The sequence below is a fragment of the Diuraphis noxia genome, unplaced genomic scaffold, assembly GCF_037042655.1.
Source record: "Diuraphis noxia isolate RWA-SAM2 unplaced genomic scaffold, SU_Dnox_SAM2 contig0005, whole genome shotgun sequence".
NCBI classification, from domain to species: Eukaryota; Metazoa; Arthropoda; class Insecta; order Hemiptera; family Aphididae; genus Diuraphis; species Diuraphis noxia.
The window spans coordinates 37,373,837-37,401,821 of record NW_028301715.1 but is presented as its reverse complement, the minus strand read 5'-3'; the positions used below and the strand labels follow the sequence as shown (position 1 = coordinate 37,401,821).

The 27,985-nt window shown below is 25.1% G+C and overlaps 1 protein-coding gene across 5 annotated transcripts; it reads left to right on the top strand.

Moving 5' to 3' along the window:
• Window positions 1-5: 5 nt before the first annotated feature.
• Window positions 6-27,549, top strand: LOC107173732 (phosphatidylcholine:ceramide cholinephosphotransferase 2-like). Of its 5 annotated transcripts, XM_015524387.2 has the most exons (9): window positions 17-147; window positions 258-426; window positions 1,584-1,711; window positions 17,254-17,401; window positions 22,402-22,738; window positions 22,810-23,020; window positions 24,043-24,317; window positions 24,382-24,557; window positions 25,323-27,549. In XM_015524387.2, exons 4-9 carry the CDS (start codon window positions 17,255-17,257, stop codon window positions 25,479-25,481), a joined length of 1,305 nt encoding a protein of 434 aa, XP_015379873.1. In that variant the 5' UTR covers window positions 17-147; window positions 258-426; window positions 1,584-1,711; window position 17,254; the 3' UTR covers window positions 25,482-27,549. The 5 variants fall into 5 exon arrangements, with proteins under 5 accessions (XP_089084472.1, XP_089084474.1, XP_015379873.1 ...); XM_089228346.1 differs by having other exon boundaries at window positions 6-426; XM_089228348.1 differs by having other exon boundaries at window positions 6-430.
• The last annotated feature ends 436 nt before the right edge of the window (window positions 27,550-27,985 follow it).

The window sequence follows — 27,985 nt, the reverse complement described above, 5'->3', positions numbered from 1 at the left end:
CAATGATGATACCTAATATGTATATCATTATAATATTTTAGGCTGTTTTCCATATCAACAGTGAATTAGTAAATACGTCATTATAAGAAAATATTAAATAACTCCGGAAACTGGAATGTACTGATATCGGTCAAATACTCAAATAAAGTTAGTAGTGATACATTAATATGTTCCTAACAAGTAACAACAATAATTATTTAGTGTTTACAGTTTTGTGAAAGTTTTGTTAAATTATTATCGTTATTACTAATTTATAGGTTGCAAATTTTATTTTATTTTTCACATAAAAAATTCAAAAAGTTTTTAGTTCATTTTCATCATAGTACTAATAATACTAAATGAGTTATACAGACTTAACTCTTACCTATTATTGTGGAATTTAACGGCCTAAAGAATTACGAAGTGATGGAGGTCAATGTTTAATCTGTAAGTAAGTTTGATCTTAGTTATAATAGTATACTTATATAGGTTGTTATTTCTTCCTACCTAAGATGTCCTATGATCTCACTGGATTTAATAACAAATGATAAATGAATCAGAACTCGGAGTGACTATAGATAGTGAAATGTATGAGTGACTATTTAAAAGTCTTTGTTATATCAAAAAATTAATGAGTATTTTAACTGGATATACCTTCATAAAACATAAATGATTTAAATATTTCAAGAAAAAATAATAATAATGAAGTATGCTGAATTGCAACTTATAAGTATACACATTTCAATAAATATTGTTTACTTAAATCATATTTGTTAGACAATAAAGAGCATAAATGCTGAATCAGTATTCTCAATTTATTGTATACATAATATTATTATATGATACATGTCTATTATGAGTAATTATGCTTTTTGTCTTTACATTTTATAAACTATTCAGTATCAGGTACTTATTGACGTTACCTGCTATTAACATATTTTAAAAATATAATCAGTTATATTTAAGTTGTACGTTTTAAAAGTGTTTACCTACACTAGTAAAAAAATTAAAATTGTATCGTTTCTTTCTGTCATTTTGATAAAATTGTTATATATACAATATTTTTTGCTTTTTGAACAGTTTTACAAATTACATTATTATTTAATGATTAAAATGGCGGTTAGGTAATCATTATTCAATTTTATAAAAAAGTAGACAGTATATAAAAAAAAAAATGTTTATCGTTAAGTTGTAAACAATATTTAATAGGTAGGTTACTGAGATAAATTTATAGTGATACTAAAACTTCATTTTAAAATTATGATCTTCATTGCAATGTGTAAAAAGTTGAATTAATTGTTTAAATCGGATAAATGAATATAAATGAATTATGAAAGGATAAATTAAGCTGAGAGGTAGAAAGTTTCTAATAGATTTAAGCGAATAATGAAGGTAAGTTCATGTATCTTAGAAAGGATTTTAACACTCTTAGTTTTCTAGTTACCTAAAATTGTCTTGTATATCTTTATAGTTTATTTTATTTTACCAATTGTCATAAACAATTAAGTTCACCTAAGTTAAGGAGTTACTCTACATATTATAAACTTATAATAAATTAAATATATTATTATAAACTTATAAATAATTAATTTTACTGTTTTCAGAAACTTGAATGTCACCTATTGTGTTTTTAAAATTATATTATTGTTTAATATGATTTTAATAATTTTCAACACTGTATATACTTTACATCAAGATCAATATAAACGCACTTTATTCGGATACCGAACGGGTGAGTTTATTTTCATTAATTATGTGGTTTTAATTCATTTTTTGTTGTCATAATGTTTGCATAACATTTTTATATCAATACCAGTCGTATAGTAATAGGTTCTAATGGGTATAGTAATATAAGTATACTTAGTATAATACTACTCATGTATTAGACAGGTGATAAGATTTAAAATAATTATAACTAGGAATGAAATTTGATGACAGGTTATAAACAACCTGGTAATAAAAGAAATAGATGAACTTGGTGGTTCACTAAAATTTAATACATCAATCAGGGGTCATTAAAACATGTTAAATGGATCATTATTCATTAGCTTTATATTGATTCATAGTTTAGTGATTGTTTTTCAACCCCAGATAAGACTTTCTTATCTTTTTGATATTTTAATGGGATATTAACAATTTTTGAAGTGATTATGTGTTGAGCTTTTAATTCCAGCATTATTTAAAATATTTTGAGCTTATAGTGTGCGTTAGAACTTTGAAAGTTCCAGTTCAAATAATTAGAAATTAAGTGTATATTGAGCACTTGTTATCTAAAAATCTGTTTTTTATTTACTTAACTGTTGATTATGAATATAAACTAAATTCTAGATGCTCATTAATAATTTGGGGTTTAAATAATTGAATGTATTGTGTATGTAAATATGTAATAAATATTACATTTTTATAATTTACTACTTGAGCTGACTGCTGACATAATGCATACTTGGATAGGGTTCCACACTCCACAGGTTCCACCGGAAAAGGGAAGTGTCGATTTTGGGGCGTGGCACCACTGCACGCAAACTTGCTTTATGTGAAATAATTATCGATTCTCATTTCTTAACATTGTGGAATTTTCCACCCAAAATATCTAATACGCCCCTTTATTGTTCCTATTTTTTACTGGCATCATACATTTTTTTTATACCATAGGCGTATAGCCTCAAATAGGTCAATTATTAAAATTGTTATTCATTTTTAATCATCTCGACGATCTCGTAAACAAATATAATGTTACCTAAGAAACTACGTATACAGATGTGTATTAGAGCAAATTAGCGTTTTTGAATGTAGGAGTAAAATTTTTAAAAGTGGGCTTATTTTGTCCGTTGATGACTCATTAATGTAAACTAATTTTCTAAAAATAATATAATTCTAAAAAATATAGTTGAAATCACATTAAACATATTAACTATATAATAATAATATAGTATAAAAGATGTGAAGTAATGTCGTTAAAGTTAACTATTTTTTTCTTCTAAATCTAAAATACTATATATTGGCACACGTACACTACATGTTATTATATTAATGTATTCTGTGATATTACTGTGTAAATAATTTTAGAAGTTAGTTCTTAGTTATAATTAATTGTTCATACATTAATAACTGAATAAGTTTTAATTATTTCCTTTTTTCTATTAATCGATAAAATTAATTTGAACTTTGAGCACATAATCATCCAAATTGAATGTAAAAATGAAATTGCTTAAGTTGAATGTAAATAATATTATACACGATTGATCATACTTTTTGATGTATTGATGTATACTATAAATATATAATAACAAAAAGTAAGAATATTATTGAGTATTTTGTATTTTATTTTTGAAGGTCTTTAATGTTACTCGAAAAATTCTCAATATATCCTATAATTAGACATGTTCGTGACGAATATCAATATATAATGATACATACTTGTCAAGGGTTGATTAGGTCAAGGGTATTGCCAAAATAAATTATTAATTTTAAACCTCAAGATATTAATTTGTTTCTAATATTTTACAGGTTTTTCTAGTCTCACAGAATAATTTTATATTTATTGATACCTAGTTATATATTACAAAATATGTGTTATGAATTAATTACTTTTAATAGTTGAGAGTCTGAAGTTTGTATCTATACGTCGTATACTTAAAGATATACGTAATAAATAAGCTTATATAAATGGTTGTATTATAGGTATATGGGTTTGTTTGAAAAGTCAGTATAGGTACGATTATTAATCAAAATTGTTTTTAAATAATAGTTACTGTAATAGTGTTATATATTATTTTTTAATATTATCTTAAAAAAAAATCTTATCAGCTAGTAGATTATACATTATCTTTTAGTTTTTAATGGCTGTCACAGTGGGCGCAAATTGGTAACTTTTCAGATGGGGACAAAATAACAAAATTCTTAGATTTAAGCTAAATAAAGGCTTAATGTAATTTCAACATATTAATATAAATATGCTATTATTTATAAAGTTAATATTTTTATGGTATAAATAATAATTAATTAAAATACATTTTAATAAGTACAAGTACTATTTAAAAAATAGAAAAAATGTAATCAAATGTATAATTCAGAATTGGTAAATAAAAATTGAAAATTGTTTTGATTCATTCGAAAATATTAATGCTATCTTGAATGAAACTACTTTAGTTCAAGTTCACTTTTTCACGATGATCGCTCGTCATACACAAAGACCTATCTTATACCCTAGAAGTTAATAATTTTATTGTATGTTGTCAGTATTGTGCTAATATTTATTAAATTATAAGCTTGTATAATTTTTCCAAGGAGGGGCAAGTGGCTGGTCTCGTCCCCATGGTTGTCATCTATATTATAAGTCCGTTATATCAATAGTCAATAATAATATAATTTACGTGAAGTGTGAAAAATTACTACTTAGTTAAATGCCAATGAATTTTTTTTGTTATTTATCAATTTACATCCACCTAATGTATAATCTTAACACGACTTTTCTTAATCACAAAAAAAAAATTGAAATGGTAAATGTCTTATTTTATTTCGTTATCTAGTGGATCAAACAATGATGATTGATGCAAAACATTAAGAATCTAGCATTCGAATTAAGTTCCTAAGGGAGTTTAATTTATTCAAAATATCAACATTATTTTCAGTTTTTAGCAATTTTTTGAAAATTATTTGGGAACTAACATTTTTATTTTATCCAAGGTTTATGAATATTGAATGTAGGTACAAGTTGTTGAATTTTGTCTATCTGAACAATGTCAAAAAAAAACGAACACCTCTAACTCCATTTAGAATTAAATAAAATATTGTTGTGAAATTGATTAACCAAAGTTTTTGTATTATGATATTAGTTTAGATTTTCGATTTAATTTGTGATTGTAGTATTTTTAAAATTTTAAAAACTTGTATGCATCGTGGCTTTGTCACCATGGCACGATGTGACTACAGACGAACAATATTATGCTAATGTAATGTTAACGATAAGTCGAAAATTACTCTAAAAATATTTTATATACTTAAAAAAACGCTAAATATTGTATTAAAATTCTGAGTTCGCTATTGTATTTTTTTTTTTTATTGAGCATATTTACATCGACAACAAAGGCTATTAGTTACACTTATTTATACAGTAATTATATAATATAATTTATATTGATATCGCTATTGTTTAATGTGTACGTATAAATGTAAAATCACTATACAAAATCGAAAAAATAATTTTGTTGTAAGGCTGGATGATGTATAAATGTTTTTGAACTCTTGAAATAGGTACGTATAAAATGTATTTCTTACTATAGTTAAATAATCATTTAAGTTTTAAATAAAAAAAAACGCTTTATTGCTCTATTTAGTAAGATGACTAAGATGTATAGTATTTAACTACGTGGGGTGGGGAGGGGGTTATAGAAATCCCTAGTCCGAATCCCCCCGACAGTGTAATTATAATTTTATAATGTAATAATAATTTTACACATGTACACTTTTCAGGTGAGATTGAATCCCTACTCTAGCCCCTATTCCCTATATGTACGTTATTGGCTCTATTACAATATTTTTTAATATTAGGTTAAAGTTCAGCTGAATACGCATCTTTAAATATTAATATTTTCCTTTTTTTTATAGGACTGTGTCTTCTAGAGTCTGTTAATAATTTACATAAATTATATTATATAAAATATAATATTTGAAAGTATTAAGAATTTAATGTTTTAATAAACATAATATATTATCTAAATAATTTTTAACAGTTCACTAAAACATTACTTATTATAACTTAATTATATTTTAAATGCTTTATATTATGATATTATTTGTATATACTTGGTTGTATGTTATTGTTATAGGCCTATAGTTATTGCCCAAGAATTGTAATTTGTTATGTTTAGTAGTTAGGTATTATAGCAAAGATGGGTAAAAATGGAAGATACTGAAAAAGTATCTAGGTACATTAATTTATTACAGTTCTTAGATGATATTTATCTACAATATACACTTCATATTAAGTATTTATTACACTCTTAGATGAAATAAATAAGTTTAAAAAGTTCTCATTCTGCTATGTTTTAGTTTATTATTTTATCGTTTTACTGTATTGTTGTTTAAATTACATATTATTACCTTTAGGTACAAATAAACAGTATAAAAAAATATAAATGATTATATTTATATCAATATACAATATACACCATAATGAATAGGTAGCGCAGAGGTATGTCAGTTCTTCGCTAATTGTAATTTTGATGACTCTAAATTTCGTTAGTATCGCGGTCGTATCTTGCGGTCGATTCTTTGTATTACCTCTTTGAATATAACATTTCTAATTCACAATAAATAACGAATGACTCATCTAGGAAATTGCGTATGTATACAGGAAAGCTATGTCATGATTATAATTTATACAATATTAATCTATATATTAATAATTTAAATTAAATCGTCATTATGTTGTTAGTGTTGTTACTATTTTATTTTTTAACATTCAATTGAATCCATGCAATTTAAAAGCTTAAAAAAACTTATTTATATTTATATTATTTTATGTAATTTTGTACGATGTGTTTATATTATGCATCTCAGCATTAATCGCTTACACATAATTTTGCAAACTAAAAAAAACATAAAATAATGCATTTTATAATATACTTATTGTTATTACTAATATTACCTATTTATAATATTAAAAAAAAAATTATTATACTTTATATAGGTACAACAGAAATAGTTTAACATTATTTATAAAAGATGTACTTAAGGTATTCAGTCAACATTTTAAGTTTTTGACTGATATTTTTTTAATAAAAATACTATAGTTTATATAAGTAGTTCCGTTATTTTCGCAGGCAATAAATGGTAATAATTAAATAAGAGTATAAAACACGCTCATGTCTGATTGACAAAGGCAAGGATACAAGTGTTTTTGCACCCGATTCTTTAACTTATTGGCTAATTTAATCAAATATTGCTATATCAGCTTATATAATTTTAATTTAAGAAGTAAAATATGTAGTTTTCATGCAGATGGTGGGTGTCTGATTATAGTCGTATAACTGTATAATCCACTTTGGGTGATGTTATTAACGATTGTTTAATGTTAATACATTAAATATTAAATACATTATTGCAGATTAAAATATCTAATAAAAATATTTTTAAGATAAATAAAAATTGAGAGTTAAGTGATTTTAATTGATGTGTTAAAAAAAATTCTATTTTTTCCCCTTAATTTTGTAATATTACATATACATTATTTTTGATCTGATTAGGTTGTTTTGGTTTATATAGACAAGCTTTAACGGCTTAATGTGTAGTTTTGGAAACAATATCCCAAAATTACGGCTGCAGTAGTATTAAACCTATTACCTATACAGAGACATATTGTATTATAATACTTGTACACTATACAGTATACAGATATACACTATATGAACCTTTTTTCACAAACACATTATAATGTTTACAACAGTTTTCCTCTAGCACTCATTCTACATTGTTACTTCTGTAGTATATAAAAAAGTAAGCAATTTAAATAAAACACCTTACTATATATTCCACTTATAACTGTTTAAATCAAGTAACACATTAAAAATATTATTTTAAATGCATATCTTTCGGTTTGCTTTGTCGGATTAACTTGTAGTTTATTTTCTTTCTACATTTTGTGCTAAAAAGTATATGTTGTATAATTATTTTATGAGGCAAAAAAAAATCACACTGTAAAAACCAGTAATGTATTCTTAAAATAAAACAAATTGATTGCAATCGTTTTTAAGTTAATATGCAAAATAAATTGAAAAAAAATTTGAAGAACAATATTATTTTATCGAGAATGGTATATTAGTATGAAACATTCAAAGTGGCTGAACGCGGATCAGCTATCAGGCTCTAAAATATGTCGTTTCACTCTGTCGTGCAGTAGCGCGGTGTCCTAATTAAATCTCGTACATGCATCATAATCTATTGTAAATTGTGATTTGATGCCATATTTTTAGGCTTTAGTCAGTTCTGAAATATATATGCATCTATGTATATTTTTTCAATTTTCACGTTACGGACATTAAGACAAGTGGCGTGTCCTTCGGTTCTTGTCAAGTCGGCGCTGCCGACGCTACACCATCGTCAGCACTGTAAACATTGGAGGCGGCGGCGGGACTTCCACCTCTCGCCAGCCGACCGACAATCGTCGGCGGTGCCGGGTGCGCGCGCGTCTCCCAACGACACCACTCGCGCGCGCCTCTGCGTCGGAAATAATCGCGATTCGCGACTGCCGGGCGGCGGGCAGTGTACCGTCTAATTCCGTGGCGTGCGTATACGTCGTAGTGTCTCACGTGACCGCCGTTCCGATCTATTGGTGACGCACAAATCATTTTTCACGGTTCTCGTAGAAAACAATGTCATATTGTAAACGTTAAAAACAATTTTCACGTTCAGTAAGCTCGTTCTACAACTGTTATAGAATTGTGCTCGTGTGATACCGTTTCCGTCGCACACATATATTATATATACATAACATATATAATATACGTATGGATTGTGATCGCCACTGGTAGTGGTTGTTTCGGTGGTGTATCCCATCTCATTATCGTGCAATAATAATAACATGTAATATTCTGCTCGAGGCCAACCGATCCACGGTTTCCTGTTAATGGTATCTTCTGCATTCACATGGTGAGCTCTATTTTACCGGCGGTGCATTCAAACTTTCTTCGATGAGAATCACATCTCTGTTTATTTGTACGTTTCGTTCCGTTTTTAACGATTTTTTCCCTCCCACGCTTTGTATTGTACGATACATTTGTTGTCGTCTCGTTTAGTTACTACAATGTATGTATAATATATACATGTGTACTTAAACTTAATGCATGTACGTATACTAGGTTTATGCACCTGTTTAGTATTAGACTGGCGAGTGGCGAGGGTCAACATTTGGGTGGGTCAAGACGATGACTTAACTAGTCGTTGTCTAAACTTCGTGTCTGAAAATCGACTCCGATTATAATTTACTAGTAAAAGTGATAGTTAAATTATACTTACATAACCTCGTAATGACCTTATTTGCAACTGCTATTTATTTTATACTTTATAGTCATACTACAAGGTTTAAAATATTATGTTGATAATAATGATTAGCATCATATAATACATTTTTGGGATATTTATCAGTCTTGGCATTATCATTGGATTAATTTTTACATCTCACATATGTTCTGGAAGTAAACGTAATAGATAAATGTTTAGCACGATATTGCAATTACCGACTTCTTACGTATATACTTAATACTTACCTATGTATTGCTGTAGTAGCCTCAAAATATTAATACCTACCTTATTTTACATTTTACTTCATGTGTTTTATATTTGTCTTGGGAAATGATTCGTCAATAAAAAAATTCTACCCTATATCTTTATTCAATTATTTTAATATAATATTATTAAAGGTGTTATAACTTTATGCTTAGGTTTAAATGTTTATTTGCACCTATTTTACAATACAGTTTTGTAATAAAATGATTTTAAAATACGTTTTATATTTCGTTATTTTATTGAAAGCTTTTATCACGTCTCCTGGTCAATAACCATAATACGCATTTAAAAATAATTGACGATAACATTAAATAATAAACAACTACAACTACTGTGGAATTTTCAAGCTAGTGTTTTATTTTACATTTCCCATGCAATATTGTATGTATTAAATAATTGTAGCTATTTCTATTTTTATCATATCTGTTACTATCTTGTTAGTTGGAGGGGGCCTTAAAAATATATTATAAATGTTTGTGTACAGACTACAGAGTGATTAGTGTATCATAATAATTAATAACTAATAATGTATTATTGTGGATTACGGAACTAATTAATATTTGGTTCAGTTATTTATTGTTTAATAAGTTTTAGTTGTTAATCTTAAAAATATTATATTATATTTAGGTATTTAAAAAAAAATAAAAAAAAATAGTATGGAATTTTATAGCTAAACTAAAAATCTAATTGCTTACAAAATGCAGATAATATCACACTTGCCTATAATACTTTTAATATAAGATATTTTAACCCTTGATACCCGGAATTTTTATAAAATATTTATATTATCATTATAGGTAACTATAGCCAAATGAAATAATTTTCATATATTTGGGATCTTTTGAACTATTTTAAAAGTATTATGTAATAAAATTATGCAGTTTTTTTCTCAAGTCAAAAACCTTGTAAATCTAATGAAAGATTTTTCATAAGTTGTTCTTAACTATTAAAAATATCAGAAATACAAAGGTTAGACCTAGTATCACTAAAATGAGAATGATTAGATGAGTGGAGTGACAAGAGAAGATAGAATAAGGAACGAATATGTGCAGTAGTATTGCTGTAGTTTCGATAGTGGACAAGAAAATAGATTGAGATGGTTTGGGCATGTGATTAGGCGAGAGGAAATAAAAGCAGTAAGAGTAGTTATGAAAATGAACGTTGAAAAAAAAAGAGGAAGAGGAAGACTAAAAAAGAGATGGTTGGATACTATTGAGAATTATATGAGGGCTGTTCAGGGCCGTATTAAGGGACAATGTATGGGGGAGCAAACATAAATATGACGCCCCTAATTCAGTATACGCCTTTTTTTACAAGTAAATAACCAAAAAAAAATTTTCTCGCTACGCTCGAACAAACATTAATACTTACAAAAAACTTTATGCTTACCTAATAATTAGTCATCTACTCTTCCTATTGTCTTATACTATATATTTAAACACATGAACCAGATACAATTTATACATATTAATACATTATTACATATACTACATGTCTACATATCATTATTAATTTCAAACTCATGTCTCTTGGTATCTGGTATATTCTATACCTAGCTATGAATTATTGTAATGATAAACGACCAAGGAAATAGGTATACTATGTTTAAAATTTTAAATATTATATAACAATAACATTACTTATCCTAAAAATTTACAAAGTTCAAAACTTTTGTGATTTCTTGTATAAATATATAGTATAGATACAAAATATGATAGGAAATTAAAATACACAAATAAATACATCATGTCTTTAAATTATTATTATTATTATTGTTTGCTTTATTTAAAGTTTTTCTTGCGAATTTTTACAGATAAAAATGTTTGAATAATATCAGACCACTCTATATTTCTAAGAATATCATTTTCAATACATAATAGCGTCAAGGAAGAAGTTTTGTCTTGTGAAAGTGTTGATCGTAGGTAATTTTTAATTCTTTTAAGGACAGAAAATGATCGCTCACCACTTGCATTAGAACATGGCATACATGCATATATTCTTAAGACAATTAAAACATTTGGAAAAGTTAATGCCAAAGGGGAGTTGGATAGTTTTTGGAATAAACCGTTTATTGTTAAATCTTCTTTTGAAAATATACAATAATACCTATATATACTAATTTAATTTTAGAAATTATTAAAAAACTTTAAAAAGCGTTCCAATTGAGACCAATTGGCAGTATTATATTTATATAATTAAATAATCAGTTACTTTGTAAAAATACAATTGAAACAATAGTTATAAAATATACACTTACCTTTAACTTAAAATAGTTTTCTAATTTCTCCGTTTTTTTGATCAATTGTTCTTCACGTTCTTTTTTTTCTTTAGATATTCGTCTATATTGGGAACCGCTTAACCTTTTACGTTTTAAGTTATTAGGCATTTAAAAAATATTTTGATCGTACGGTTTATTAGTATAACACGTGATTAATAAACGTAACAGTACGTCATCACTATTCACTACACTGACTACACTGTCGTCTGTCGAGATCGTCAACTACTCACTACTCTACTCGTCTATCAAGACTATGATATTATTATTATAACGATAAAAGTTTTAACAATATTGAATATTATAATCGAACAACAAGCTACAGATTTGCAGTATTGCAGTAGTAGGTACAATGGTACATGACAATATCGAATGCGGGTAGCTCCGTGTCCCGGCGGTTATAACATGTCTATATATATATATATATATATATATATATATATATATATATATAGTGAATAGTGATTAAAATAAAAATAGTACGATTAATACGTCAAATACTAGATATTACGAAAACAAGGTCTAAAAACAGCGTTCTCTCCCAATTAATAAGTACCTAATATTAGATTCCATTACGATATTATATAAATATTCCGACAATTGACATCGTAAATTCTTAAACTAAAATAATTAATATTTATTCTACTAAATATTTTTTTTTTATTATATTACAAACAACATTATCGACTTTTTTTTGCCGCCCTTAAATATTTGGACGCCCCTGCCGCCTGGAGCATCTGCTCCTTTTGCCCCCCCCTTGATGCGCCCCTGGGGCTGTTAGTATGTGCATAGAAGATATGGAAAATCGAGAAGAGTGGAGGTGTAAGACAGGTGGCCGAAGAAGGAAGGCGAAGACTAAGAAGAAGAAAAAGTTATACCTAGTATTTTTTAAGCGTTTGAAGTTTAAATCTCGAAATTGGATATTGAAACAAAAAATAATAAATGTTTGTTATTCAAAAAGGGCTTTAATAGTGGCAAATAGTCTTAAATGTTTTAGTATTTGCATTTAATTTCGTTGGAAACCAACAATACATATTATAGATATAATGCAAATATTAGTTTATACACACATTAATAATATATTAATAAATTATATGTGTTTGATCGTTGATTCTTTTTCTTTAAATCTTAATTTACTTATACTAAGTATATAGAAACTATAATATAGTCTATATGTAATTAATATTTCTATTTTTTAATTTTATATCGCATTTAAATCATGTCGAGTGTTACCGCTGGGTTGCTACTCACCTCACGCATTCACAACAACTGTAAATTCAGCCCATATGCTTATTGTAACCATTATTACAGATTGTATATATTCTAATAAATGTTAAAAAAAAAAAAAAATATCGAATTTATTTTTATAAATTTTAAAAGATTGAGAAAACAACCTATATACTGACAATTATAATTCGAAACCAGCCAATTTGATAGTAATCAATTCCAAATTCATGAGATAATACCTGTTTTTGTCGTACTTAAAACCCGAATAGTCTTCCTCCTTATATTTACGTTTGCTTTCTTATGGATTCAATAATCATATTTTATGATCTAAACATTTTTATGTAAATGGAGTGAGCATAATTAAATGTATTTTTAAGTTTCAATTGCAACTATGATTGGTTATCACCTACAGCTTGTTCATATTTTTAATATATATTTAAATTAATTAATTTATAATTTTGAATAGGATTTTTCTTTAGATACTATAGTTTTATCTTGTATTATTAAAATAATACTCCATATTGTCTTAAAATAGAATTTTTCATATTTTCCATAGGTTGTTGGTAAATTACCCTTACGCGCATAAGGAATTAATCCCGTAGGATACAAGCTAAATTATTGTTATTTTTAAAAATGTTGTCTAAATAATTTTAATATTTTAATATGCAATTTTTATAGATTTTTTGCTAGCTTAAAAAGTTTTTATATGGTAAAAAAGCTTTATAACCAATAAATACATCCTCTCTTTGGTATAAATTTAAACTAATATACATTTGATTAATGATAAAATTATTTTGTAATAATAAATTAATTTTTGTATTAATATATTTGAGTTTGATTATTTAATAGAATAATAACAAATGAGCTATGTAGTTCTCAATGACCCGAGTAGCCCATTAATATATATAAAAATTAAAAAATACTATCACATATCGTTATTTTACTGAATTGTTTATATTAATATTTCAACGGTCGTAAACTCGTACCTATTTAATATTTATCATAAGTTTGATTTGACTAGGTAAGTAAATAAATAATAATAGATATAAAATAACTACTTACTAAATATCATATTATTTACCTATTATCCTTACTTAATAATTTTATTTTTCCTCAAAATATTTTGTGTAATATTATATAAGAACCTATTTATTAATATACCTACAATAGGTTATACTGTTATAGATACACCGGTACACGTTATATTATAGGGATTAACATATAATATGAATACTAGTTTATACTTGTCTTATACTCGCATTAAAAATGTTTATCTATACAATTTAGATCCTGTAAGTATTTGCCATTAGTAGAACACATTTTCAAATTGATTAAACTAGGTAGTATAATTTTTAGATGTGTTAATTAAATTTAAATATGAAGCTTTTTGTTTTTGGTTAAAAGTTAAAATGCGTTTAAGTCTAATATTTTTTTGAATTCTATAGTAAATAAAACATTGACGAATTATCTACTTACTCTGTTTATGTTTTACCTGAAATAGTTTTCTATTCACTCAATATTAAACTAAATTGTATGATTGATCGATGATTTACGGGATTGTATAAAAAAGAAACTAAATGTTTCGCTTAAATTTTCCATGACGAATTATATTATTTCCTTTGGCATACATACTTTTTTCGTTATTATATTATTTCCCATAGTTATATAGATATATAAATGATATTGTTGTATATAAAATGCATGTATAGAGGAGATAAATAGATATTGAGAGCAATACAAATATCTCAATATTTTTTTAATTATGGAAATGCACGTATTATTTATTTCTAAGAACAAATGCTCTTTAATATCAATTGAGAATTTTTGTGTTACTTTAGTATATATGCAATTGTTATTAAAACTAATTTCTTATCGGTTTATTTTAGAATAATTATGTTATTTTAACGAATATCTTGCCTAGAAAAAAAATAGGTACCTACTTTATTATTAATTCATTTTTATTTTTATCAACATGACAGAAGCTATTAGTTGAACGTATTCTATAAATCACATACTCATTTTCGTAGTGAACTGCAGTCTACACATTTTTATATAATATGAAATAGTTATTATCCTTGATTAAGACGTAAATCATACAAGTTGACATATGAATGCTTTATAAAAATGTACACTATACGAAAAACAAATTACTTTCTGAATTTTAAACGTAAATTCTAAGTTTAAAATTAATTATGTTTATATGCACATTAATATTGTATAATGTAATATTACCTACTCATAATTAATAAATTGAATCTGGAATCTGAAATTACTAAAATAATGTAAAAATTTCATTACATATAATTAATTATGTTAGTTGTTTATATAGATATGAATTTATTATATCATATTATAGTTAAAGTAATTTGGTGTCAATAGAATAATACATTAATTATAAGTGTAAATTATGCCTCTAGGTATACCTATAAGACAAAAATATTATTTAATAATATCAATAATTGTATTGGTTGTTAAATGATAACCTTAGCAATAAAAGTTATGATGGGCGAAATTAGCACTTATGCCGAGTTGCATAAAAACAGCTTAATTTAATGATTCACTAAATTGTAATAGATTAATCATAGGCCACCTAAATTATGTCTAATTTTTGCTTACTATTAATGCATTAAATGTATATTAACTCCAAATATAAGAACCTCAAGTGCGCGTATAAATATAGCGTATTTTATGTAATATATTATCAATATTTATAAATATTTTAATTATTGTTTATTTTAATAACATTTGTGAGATATGATAAAACATTGCGGTTATAAATGAATCTAGTATTAATTGTTAATAACATGTTTTAATAAAAATTTTCTTGAAAAATATTACATTTTAAAATTGAATTTCAATAACGAAATAGGCGTGATTCACGATATCAACAAAATTATTATTCCATGTTATACTATTATAATTAATCTTATGGTACGGTCTATGGCATATCAGCTGCTTTTAAATTAACCACCATTGTCTTTTCCTTATTACCTGACACTGTATTTATTATTTTGTTATTGATTTGAAAATTGTATCATTGTCTTATTTTAATAATTTGTAAAATCGATGATTTTAAATATGATTTTAACCTTATGTTAACTTAAATATGATTTTAACCTTAAATTTTTTGCTTTTTAAAAATGAATCGTATTCATTTAAAATGTGTAAACTATTGTAGATAGTTAAAAACTAGAAATAGTCGGCATATCAATAAAATGCATGTTTAAAATAAATATTACAGATTGAATGAATGAAATTTATAATTTTATAAAATAAAATACGGACAATGATTTAATTATCATTGATTGTTATACTTATTTTATATAACGTAAGTATCTATTTATTCTATTTACTATTATTAATCATGGTTATGTATTACATATTATTATTAAGAAAAAAATTATACACATATTATTGATTAGTTTGTCATTCATGTTTTACTAGGTAGATTGTGTTATATATGACGGTTTCTAAATGTCGTTAAGGGTTGTTACAGTAACGATGTATTATCGAGTGTCTGACCTATTAAATAATATTAAGGGCGTATAAGTATAGGAATTTATGTTTTGTGTAGTAAATGAATGATTTGTTTTTTGTGTTCGTGTTCAACAGTAATTATTGTTATACTTTTCAATCCATTCATCTTATCTTGATATCCATTATCAAAGATTAATTAATTGTATTTGAATTTTTGTACGTGTATTTGAATTTAGTGAATTTACCATTGACGAATAAACTTTATTACATATTTCAAACGATCGATGTTTTCGACCGTGTTTATTCAGCTTAACATATTGACGTCACCTATGTCCTCATTTATAGTTTACTCTTATTAAATATACGTATAATTATAGAAATTATTTTTAAAAAAAAAACTTCATTAATCAATTTAACTTGTATTGTTACAATTAGGTATAGGTAATCATGCAATAATGGCTTGTGTTAATGATAAGGTGTTTTAGAATTAAGAAAATAATGGTACTTATATGATTATATCTTATACCTACGTAGTATAAATTATTAAAGCAAATAGGTTAAAAGTCTATATTTATTAATTACTCTATACAAATCAAAATCATGCGTTTACTTGTGTAAGAAAAAAAACAATGCTCAATTGCCTAATAATATTTAGACACGAGTGGTCATATATTTCAAAAAATTAAAATTATTGTATTTTTTTTGGTATTTGGCAGTTTTGTTTTTTTTTTATTAATGATAGGATTTATAAAAACACTGATATTAGGAAACTTAGGTGTTGATCATAGTTATTTTATTATTCGAGAATAAATATGATTATCGTTTTACTTCATACAGATTACCTATAGGTAAGCATAATATAAGTAAAAACATTGACGTTGTAGTCCTCGCTTAACCATAAACCATGAATGGGGTATATATAGGAACATACATTGATTGACGTTATTATTTTTCAATATTTATTTGAAAATCTGCGATTTATTGATTTTCATTGAAAATTATTGTTTTAGGATGGTACTAGAACTGAAAGGAGAGCCTAGCACTGATGGAATCCAAAATCGAATTGGAATTAAAGGGGTTTCCTATACATCTAACGAAGGCCATAAAAAAGAATTCGTTCATATTGAAATTGACATGCCTCCAGCTAATGGACATTTAGTAAGTTATTGTGTTATCATTATTTTATTTTAAAATATATAAATACCTAAATAGTTTTATATTATAAATATTTTAATAGAAAAAGTAAGCATTCAACAGATATTTTTGATTATATTATAACTACTATATTAAATAATAAATGTTAAATTAGTTGTTGAGGCTTTAACTTTCAGTTAAAATTAAAAAAAAGAAATAATGTACAATTCTGTGATTTCTATTCGACATTTATGAGTCTTATATGAATTATAACCATATTACATAATGTCTCATGAAATTCAATGTACTTAGTAGATATTACTTTACTTGAACTGTAAACACTTCTAAACAATATAATTTGATACATACTAACTGTCATATGCCCATAATATATTATGAAATATTGGTGTATAATTACACGAAATTTCAGTGTAATATTAGTTACTTTTCATTATTATTTTAGTTATACTAAAAAAAAAAATGAACAATAATTTTTGAGTATAAGCTGCCATTTTCATACAGTAATATTTTTTTTATAAAATAAAAAATTGTTTTATTACTTATCAATTAATCATGGCAACGAGAGTTTATTAAAAAATACTGAATAAATAAATCTGTAGAATTAAAAAAAAACAAGTTATAATATTATCTTGTTTGAAAAACGAGTAATGACAACTCGGTGATAAAACACAAGTTATGACGTTATATTCAAGACAAGAATTATATTTGGTATTTTCATACAATAAATTTATATTTTAAAATTTAAAATTTAAACATTTCAATTTGATCTTATTTATATTTAAATCCGTTTAGGTCTATGTTCATAATATTAATTGTTTATCTTCAGTTAATTAAACTTGCCAACCTAATTTATTAATGAAAATAATTTGATGACAAAGAGTCAAATATTAGTTTTTAGATTCTATAAGCTTCGATGAATGTATTGATTTCACAATGATTACGTGTGTGTGGTTTTTTTTGTATCCAGATACTTTTTATATTCGAAAAAATGTTTCAATCTTCAATTTAAACATCTTCTCTGTTAAGTAGATCTGATAGGTAATTTTGGGGAAGTGGGCAGAAGTTAAATGTTTCCAGTTTTTTTCTTAATAAATGAGAAAAAATAGGAATTTTCACGCTAAATCAGTTTTGACAAAATTTATTTTGTAATTCAAAAATGAATAATGTTGACATTTGACATTTTAGTTTTTATGTTTTAAAAATACTTCAAATGCAGGAAAATTTACAAATTTATAACCTTCAGTTTTTTTTGTTTTTTATTTAACACATCTAAACATCTAAAACAGCACAGTGAGTATCCTGGGTTTTAGGTTTACAAGAAAGAATACGCTGTGAAAATATTTCTCACCTTATATTATCATTGTAAGAACGTACGTTTTTAAATTTAAGAAAAAGCCAAAAATCATGGTGTTTTATAAGAATATTATATTATTTATATTGACGTGTGATACTATTATACATTTCATTTTTTTTCTTTTATCATGTGTTTGAAACGTTTACTATATAAACAGCAGGTAACTTCAACTAAAATATATGAGTGTTTGGCGTGGAAATAATGTATCCATAATAGTTATTGTGTATAGTGTATTTCTAAACGTGTATTAGACACATGCAGTATAATAGGTTTTTCATGAATTCATAATATTTCTGTTCTTATCTTATTAGTGTATTAGTTATGCAGTGTAATAAAATAAAGCCCCTTAAAGCTCCCCTCCATCACCATAAGTCATCCAGTTTTTGTCTGTATCTTATTGTAAGCGCCACATAAATACTGATAAAATTTCGTAGGTACCTACCTAAGTGACGAATAACAAACTAGGCTTTTGTTTAATTAATTTCAGTTTGTTTGCTTTAGACCGCAACTGTTCAGTACAATAAATAAATATAAAACAAATGTAATCTAATGTTGACGTGTCCATGTTGGTAGATACTTAGATTTGTATTATTTTTAAGTTGTACCTAGCTATAAGATATACAAATGTAAATGACAAATTTGTACTATTATGGTAAATACTTCTCTAAGTATTGTAAAATACGTATATTTTATTACCATTATTTTTCGCTAATGTTTTTATAACGAGTTGTATCCAATTCTTCAGCTTACGTACATTTTGAAAACAATTTATCATTTATCAACACTATTTTGTCGTGAAGTAAGAAATAGGTATATGCGTGGCATGACATATTATTAATATGTGTTTTTACCTACTCTTTAATATAAATAATATAATAATTATAATAGTTAAATAGTAGTTCCGAAAATATATTAATGCTATGTAACTTGTTAATTACGCCAAGGTGACTTACTATATTCAACATACTAACAAATTGGACTTAAGAGTTTATCATTTGTAAATTTTCAATAATAATATGCATAACGCATTTACTATATATGTGTAATGTACAAATGTGTATGTTTTATGAAGTTGTAATAATAGTTAATTTTTTTTCTAAATTTCAAATAAGTGTCCTAAAAGATTCATATCATTATACAATTTATTTAATCTTAATGTTTCAAAAATGAATATGAGAGATATGATATGATAAAATTAACCTTCGTTATTGTCAGGAAAAAGTGAAAAGTGGAAAAATTACGACACTTAAGTTTTCAGGAAAGTCTTTAATTATATAGTAATTTAATAATAACTGTTTTTCTGTGATTTAAATAATAATATACATTGTAAGCTTAAAATATCGATAGATTTCAAAACCCATTTAGAAAAACTATTAGTATAGACGTAAAACAATACATTTGTATTAGGTATAATGGTATTCAAATACTCGTTATATTTATGTACAATACTACGATATAAATAGTGTTATTACCAGGCGCCATGCCCCCCCCCCCTAGATTGGTGGATTTTTTAATATTTGTTATATTTTATTATTTATTATTATTTATTATATATTACGTATCATTATTAATTAAACCATTTATATTACTTATCAAATTTATTTTATATATTTTATTGCACTGATAAACTGGGTTTAAGTAATACTATTGGTCTATTAGCTTACATGGTATGTATAATGTTTTTATCAGACTTAGGCTGAAATTTTATTTAAGTTGCCCCCCCCCCCCCCCACCGTAAATATGTTCTAGATCCGCGCCTGGTTATTACTTAATATTTAGTATTGTTTCATTATTATGATTTATAATATTTACAACTTTATAATTTTATCCTGTTTTTATCTTAAATATATATGGGTATCTACACATTAATCACAAGGTTCTAACTATATTACCTATACAAAATCATGAATTATTACACTATGTATTCGCAATATTTTATTTTTATAAACATTTATCCCCTGTTTATTGTATTACATTAATTATAATATCTTATACTCAGAGTAGCATAAACAATAACTGAACATTTATCCGATTCGTGGTGTGCTAATGGTGCTTTAAACAGATTTGGTGACTTATGATTGGTAAATTAAATGTTAGTAAACCATTAAAATTATATATTTTTATAAAAATCTAATAGAATTTCAATCTTCTGAAATGATTGTAAGCTCGATTTTAAATGTAATAGATGTTTGTCCTGAATTTAAAATGTAATTTAAATATTTAATAAATAATACTGGAAAGTCGCTCTGCGTACAATTTATAGATAGATACTAGGTTTAGAGTGACGAGCAGACGAGATAGACTCTACATATTTTGAGTAGGTTATATTTAAATAGTTTAGGTTTTTGATTAAAATATTAATTTTTTTTGTAACCCCCTTCCCCGAAATTAATTTCTATATACGCCACTGCTAACAACAGCCTATAAAGAACCTTGTATTAAACTTTTAAGTTTTATGAATTTTATGACTTGCCGTAAATTTTATCGACACTAATTTTAAAAAAAAACTAGAAGTTAATTGAAAATGTCTCATGCTCATAAAAAATTTAAAATGTTAAATGAGTCGAAATATTTTGAAAATTTTTTAGGTACCTACATAAAAAAATCACATAATAAATATTCAGTAAAACTCTTATGTAACACATCATTATTTTAGAATCGCACTTAAAACCAAAATCTATTTTGTTGAAAACCGATTTCGCATAAAAATTAAATTTTTTTTAAATTATCTAGTTTTACTGGTGCATATCTTTGATGTAAATTTTGTGTAATTTTTTCCAATCATTTTAAATCACCGAATTAAAATTATGAGATATTGTCCAGTAATTAAATAGGTAGATGTATAATAACTAAACAGTATTATTGTTGTTTTTTTTTTTTTAATATCGGTTTTATTATTGTTAGTTGTTATTCAAAATATTAAATTGTACTCGACAATGACTTAAAATACTCATAATTATTGAAATTTAATTAGTATTACATTATGTTATATTAAGTGTCATATTCAGTAGCATTCTATTTACTATACCTACATTTATACATTTTAATATTGTTGACTTTCCGATATTAGATAAAAATTTTAAAAAGAAGCTAAAATTAACTGTATAATAGAAGGTGTACTCAGGGGTGGCTAAAGAGGCTTCAGTCCCCCTTCCCATTGACATTATGGTATAAATCTTGTATGATAAAAGGCTAAAGTATAAACCATGATATTTCTTAAAATGGTTTTTCAGAAATATTTTTTGTAATTATCAATTATGTTTATAGGTTATTACGGTTTCAAGATATAGTAATTAAGACCTAGTGTAATGTAATGGATATTAAATTTTGATTTACCTTGAAATTATATCTTTTTATAGCGTAACTATTTATATTTAATATTTGTCAATATTATTTTTGTAATCAATACTAAAAATATTATGTAACTTATTCCATCCTCCTGCACTAAGCCACTAAATAATTGATAGTCTCATCAGGGTAAAAATTATACTAGATCAAGAGCAACTTTCATTAATTATTTTAAAAAAAATCGTTTTAAAATAATGTGTGTTTAAAATATGTTTCTTTATCTTTAATTCAGTTGTTTTTTATCATTTATATTTTCCTTATTTCAAAATAATTTAATTCTAAATGTATTTTTTTTTTTTAGAATGAACGTCAAAGACAGCCATTGTTGGGTTTATGTAAACAAGTAACAACAGCCATTAGTAATGGTGTTGGTTGGGAATCAAGAAATGATTCAAATACAGACAATTGTGAGCATCAACGACCAAATATGGGTCATACACACCAAGCCTTGGAGGATAACAAACATCAACCTGATAGTGGGACAACACCTGCTGAAGATGAAATTGGATTTAGTCACAAATATCTCAACAACAATGCTAATGGAGCAGCTGTGCACATCGATATACCAAATAATGTTAATGTATTGCCATCAAATGATAAAATTAGGATCCCACAGGAGAAATTTAAGACTTTTGTTGGTAAATATTGGGATATATTATTTTAAATTGTATAAATATAATGAACATTTATAATTAATTTTTAAATCTAGCATTAATATTGTTGATTGTGAATTTTTTGATCACTACAACATCCTTGGCTGTTGTCCATGAAAGAGTGCCTGATCGTAGTCTGTACAAACCATTACCGGATACATTTTTAGATGCTGTACCTGCTCGAGACTGGGCATTAGATGTATCAGAAATATTTATCATTGTCAGCACAAATTTAACATTGTTAATTATTGCCAGTCATAAGTATAGGTAATTACAAACTATTTAAGTAGGTTAAATCATTGCTACAGAGATGAATGGATTGAATTTTATTACTCATTCTTTTATGGTACAAAACAATATAATCATTAATTGTATTCATTTACAGCTCAAATCTTTTACATATTAAATTTCTTTTATAATTTTTTTAATTAATACAATCATATTTTTTTGTTTTTTTCTCATTTAAAAATATTTTTCTAATTGATATATTATTTGTACTAATAATTCTCTTAGGTGAAATCTAAAATCTTTTATTTACACTTTTTAAAACTGATATAGAGATGTCCAAATGTTGTGTTACAAGACTTACAAATCTGGTGGAAAGCATATTAATATAATATATACAGGGGTCCCGCGAGGATTTACCCATTGCGATATCTCACGAAATAATGGAGATATCAAAATTCTAGTTTTATAATAAGATTCACTGGGATAAGAATTACAATTATTTCATTTTTCTTCTTTAAAATTTATTTTAATATTTTTTTTAGTTTTGAAGAAATAAAAAATGATCCAACTATTAGGAACACGGAAAGTATTCGGCCGGCCGTATGAGAATGCGCGCAGGTGCATTACATGTTTGATAAAATTACAGTATTAAATAATTTGCAATTTTTCTCGAAACTAAAAAAAATAATTAGAAATCAGGAAATTTATGAAAATTAAATTTTGAAACGCCAATATTTTCAGAAAAACAAATTCTACAAAATGGCTATCTTTATTTTATTTTTGGAATTAATTAAACGAAAAAATATATTTTTTAACTTTTTTACCAAATCGTTAAAATAAATTAAAATATGAAATAATTGTAGTTCTTACCCTGTGAGTCTTATTACAAAACCAGAATTTCAATATCACCATTATTTCAAGAGATATCGCAATGGGTAAATCCTCACGGTACACCTTGTATATTATGTAATCTCCTCTAATTTAAAATTATTTGTTTTCAATTGTGTATAATTTATATATAAATTATTATTTGAATTTATTTGCTTAAATGATTTTTTTAGGTTTATTGTACTACGTAGACTGATGTTCATGTTGTCTCTTCTATATCTTCTTCGCTCTGTTACTATGTTTGTAACTGTATTGCCCACATCTAGTACCACTTATTATTGTTCACCCAAAGCAAACTCAACAAACCCATTACTAATTGTTAGACGTGTATTCCAGTTATTTTCTGGTTTTGGTTTATCAATCAATGGCAAACACACATTTTGTGGCGATTATATATATAGTGGACATACAACAATTTTAGTGATGAGCTACTTAATTACTGTTGAATGTATATACATCAAGAGTTATTCTCAAGTGGTATAAAAGCTAATAATAATTTTAATTTTCTATAGACTCTCCCAGGCGATGGTATTTATTGCATTGGGCTTCATGGTTGATGGCAGCTGTTGGAGTATTAATGGTACTCATAGCACACGGTCACTATACTATTGATGTGATTATTGCATATTTGGTTACTACACGACTATTTTGGATATACCATACATTAGCTAACAATGTTTATCTAAAGGTATGTTAATTTTAATTGGTCTAATAGTTTATGTAAAAGTGTAATAATCAATACTAAACTTTCTAAGTATTCCATGACTTTTTAAATTTCGGAGAAGAGGAAAATTTCAATGATCCTTAAATGGTTGTACAACTTATTAAAATAATGTAAATTTTACTTTACTTTGTTGGATATAACATAAAATCTCTACAACTGATGGATATATATATAATATATATATAAATTAATAATATAGAAAATAATATATAATAATCTGTGTGTACTGTGAGTTGTATTGTATATACAAATTTTAAATAACTTGTTTTTTATGAATTTAAATATGTTCTCATTAACTATTTATTTATAAAATGTCTTCAATAAGAAAAAAAATTTTTTTATTGATCATAAGCCTGGCAATTATGGCCATTAACTGTTTGTAGGGGGGGGGTTAATTTGGAACACATGCTGTATGTGTTGCAAGGGTTTGTTGTTAAAAATCAGGGTGGTCATCTATCCGGAAGCTAGCAACATCGGCTGATATGTATACTCAAAGCGTTTTAGTAGTTGAGTGTACAACAGGGCCACATCATGCCGCCAATAAAAACTATAATATAATCAATTTTTGTTTGTAAAATTTTAATAAAGATTAATGCTACTAATTATATATCACTTAATATTCTTGTAAAATTGTGAAATTTAATTAAGCCATTTATAGTTAAATATATTTATTTTATTACCAACAATTTAATATTTTATTTACACTTTATTATTTTAATTTTATTATAGCATAGCAGTTCCAATAACTACTTATCACGGACATGGTGGTTTTGGATGTTCAGATACTTTGAAGGAAATATTAATGGCCCAATACCTCGTCAATATAATTGGCCTTTACCATGGCCTCGACGTTTCACAGCCGCCAAATATCCCAATCGAGATAGTTAGCCCAGGTTGCAAGTTTCGTCTAAAAAAAATGTTCCTTGGCTGTAAAATAATATAAAATATAAAACAATATCACCATAAATCAATTAACATTTCCATACTTACAAATATTCCTACTTCTTTGACATATATACATGCGTTTATTTGTTTTTTAAAATTTAATATATATATATATATATATATATATTGTTACACACCAATTGTTTGCTCAAATAAATTCATAACTTATGTATACTTAACTTAAAATTATTCAAAATATGATAAAACGTGAAAATTATTATAAATGTCTTCAAAATAAAACATTAAACTATGTTACATTATTAATAATAGTTCCTTTTCTAGTTTTATTACTAATTGAACTGGTATTAATAATTTTTATAAGCATATGCTGGAAATTTGTGTTAACTGTCTTATTGTTTTAAAGTAGTTAATTTCTTTTTATAATTGATCTTTTTAAATATTAAATTTACTTTTCTAAGATCTTAAAATTCATAATTAAATCAATCTTTGGAAAACAACAAGTACTATATTTTAATATCTAAATGATTTAAAAGCGTGTAACAATGTCTATATATATATATATATATATATATATATATATATATATATATATATATATATATATATATATATATTAATATATATAAATATATATATTAATTAATATATGTAGTTTTTTAGTGTTTTTTTTTGTGTAAGCAGAATTTTTATTTTCTCTTCACATTTAAATGTAAAACATTGTGGGATACATTCATATACATCAAATATTTATCTATATATACATAATAATCAAAGTAAATTTTACTCCTTTCTATTTACATTTTAAAATTAATATGTATTTTTTTTTGACAACTTTTCTTACTCCATATATCTCCTCACAGTATTACAAATATTAAAAATAAATATAATACCTATCATCATCAGTATTTTTAATTGGTAATCCATTTTCATTCTTCTTTTCATTCATGAATTTTATAATAAATATTTACATTTAAACATAATTATTTATTGAAAATCCTACTTTTTTATTTAAAAATTGTGGTTTCTTTATTTTAATGTTTTAAAATGGTTATTTTTGTTTTAATTTTTAATAATATTCAACTTAAGTTATTTTTTTACTTTGGTTTATTTCACAAAATTGTTTGAAAAAGAACAAAAGTGGTTATTTTAATAATAATTTATGTTATTAGTGGCATATTTTCAAAGATTTGTGCAAAGGATCATATTCATATATTTTGAATCTATTTTATTACACTAAAAAATGTGTAACTTACCATGACTAATATTAGATTTGTTAATATTTTAGCTATTGATATAATTGTTATTAATTAAGTTCAATTTATATAAATAATAGAATATCTGAAGTTATAATTCAGTATTGTATGGTCTCAAATTATGTAAATTGAATTGTTTTTTCTTAGATAAAGTAAAATTATTATACTTTTGGACAATTATTGTAAATATGCCACTTTATTATGTTATTATAGTTACTTGTTCTTGTTTTTTCTTTGTTTAAACAATAATGTTGTAGCATAGAACAAAATGAATTATTATTATTATTATATATAAAAAAAATATTATGTTAACTTAATATTTAATTACTATTATCTAGTCTTTGTTAATTCTTATACAATTTTTTGTCAGGATCAGATCTCTAATGTTTAAGGGAAGGGGTGTGCTTGGATATTTTTTCCTCATGCAAATCTACCAGATATTTTGGTCAGATTTGCTTTTGAAATGTTGCAATATAATGTTACTTGATTAACTATGTATAATTTTTTTTTTTATAAATTTAATCAAGTATTTTGTTGTTTTTAGTTAATTTTTTTACTGTTTAAAAATGCACATGACTTATTAATCTATATGTTTAAAAAGTTGAGTTATTTATTCCCTAAAATGTTAGTTAATAGGTGAAACATTTGCATTTAAATTGTAATTCTATATGTTTTTATAATCAAATAGTACAGTTTATTTTCAATGAATTATTAATTGAGGTCCGTCCTTATAAAAAGTATTGATATCAGTGGTTTATATTTATAATGTAATGAATAAATAATGACTTTAATTAATATTTAATTTTTTTTTTTTTTTGAAAACTATTGTATACATTCCTAGAAGTCTTATACATTATTAATAGACTGGAAAAGGCAAAAGAGTAATATTTTTCATTCCGTTCAGAATATACAATTTCATCAAATAAACACCAGTCATTTACTCCATTTATGTACAAAAATTGTGCAGAATGGTGTTGTTTGCTTATATTAAATATAAGCAGCTTTCGTGCTTCTTTAGATTGTCTGTGATAGTCTTTGTGTGTTGCACTGACTAGCTAGGAAATAACATTGTTATCTACCTAGAGTTTTATTTTTTCTATTGTTTCAAAGTTATGTATTTTTTTTTCTTGATATTAATTACAATTAAATAAATTTCCATTTCTGTGATTTGATAAAAAATAACATTGATAGTTGTAAAAAAAAGAAGAAATAATCAAATAATTTTGTTTAAGA

What these genes read in the sequence shown, in the direction of transcription:
- LOC107173732 (XM_015524386.2), top strand. Translation starts at nt 8,606, where the DNA reads ATGGTATCTTCTGCATTCACATG. An exon ending in GAAATTTAAGACTTTTGTTG is followed by an intron (nt 22,739 to 22,809) that starts GTAAATATTGGG and finishes TTTTAAATCTAG; the next exon opens with CATTAATATTGTTGATTGTG. An exon ending in CTACTTAATTACTGTTGAAT is followed by an intron (nt 24,318 to 24,381) that starts GTATATACATCA and finishes AATTTTCTATAG; the next exon opens with ACTCTCCCAGGCGATGGTAT.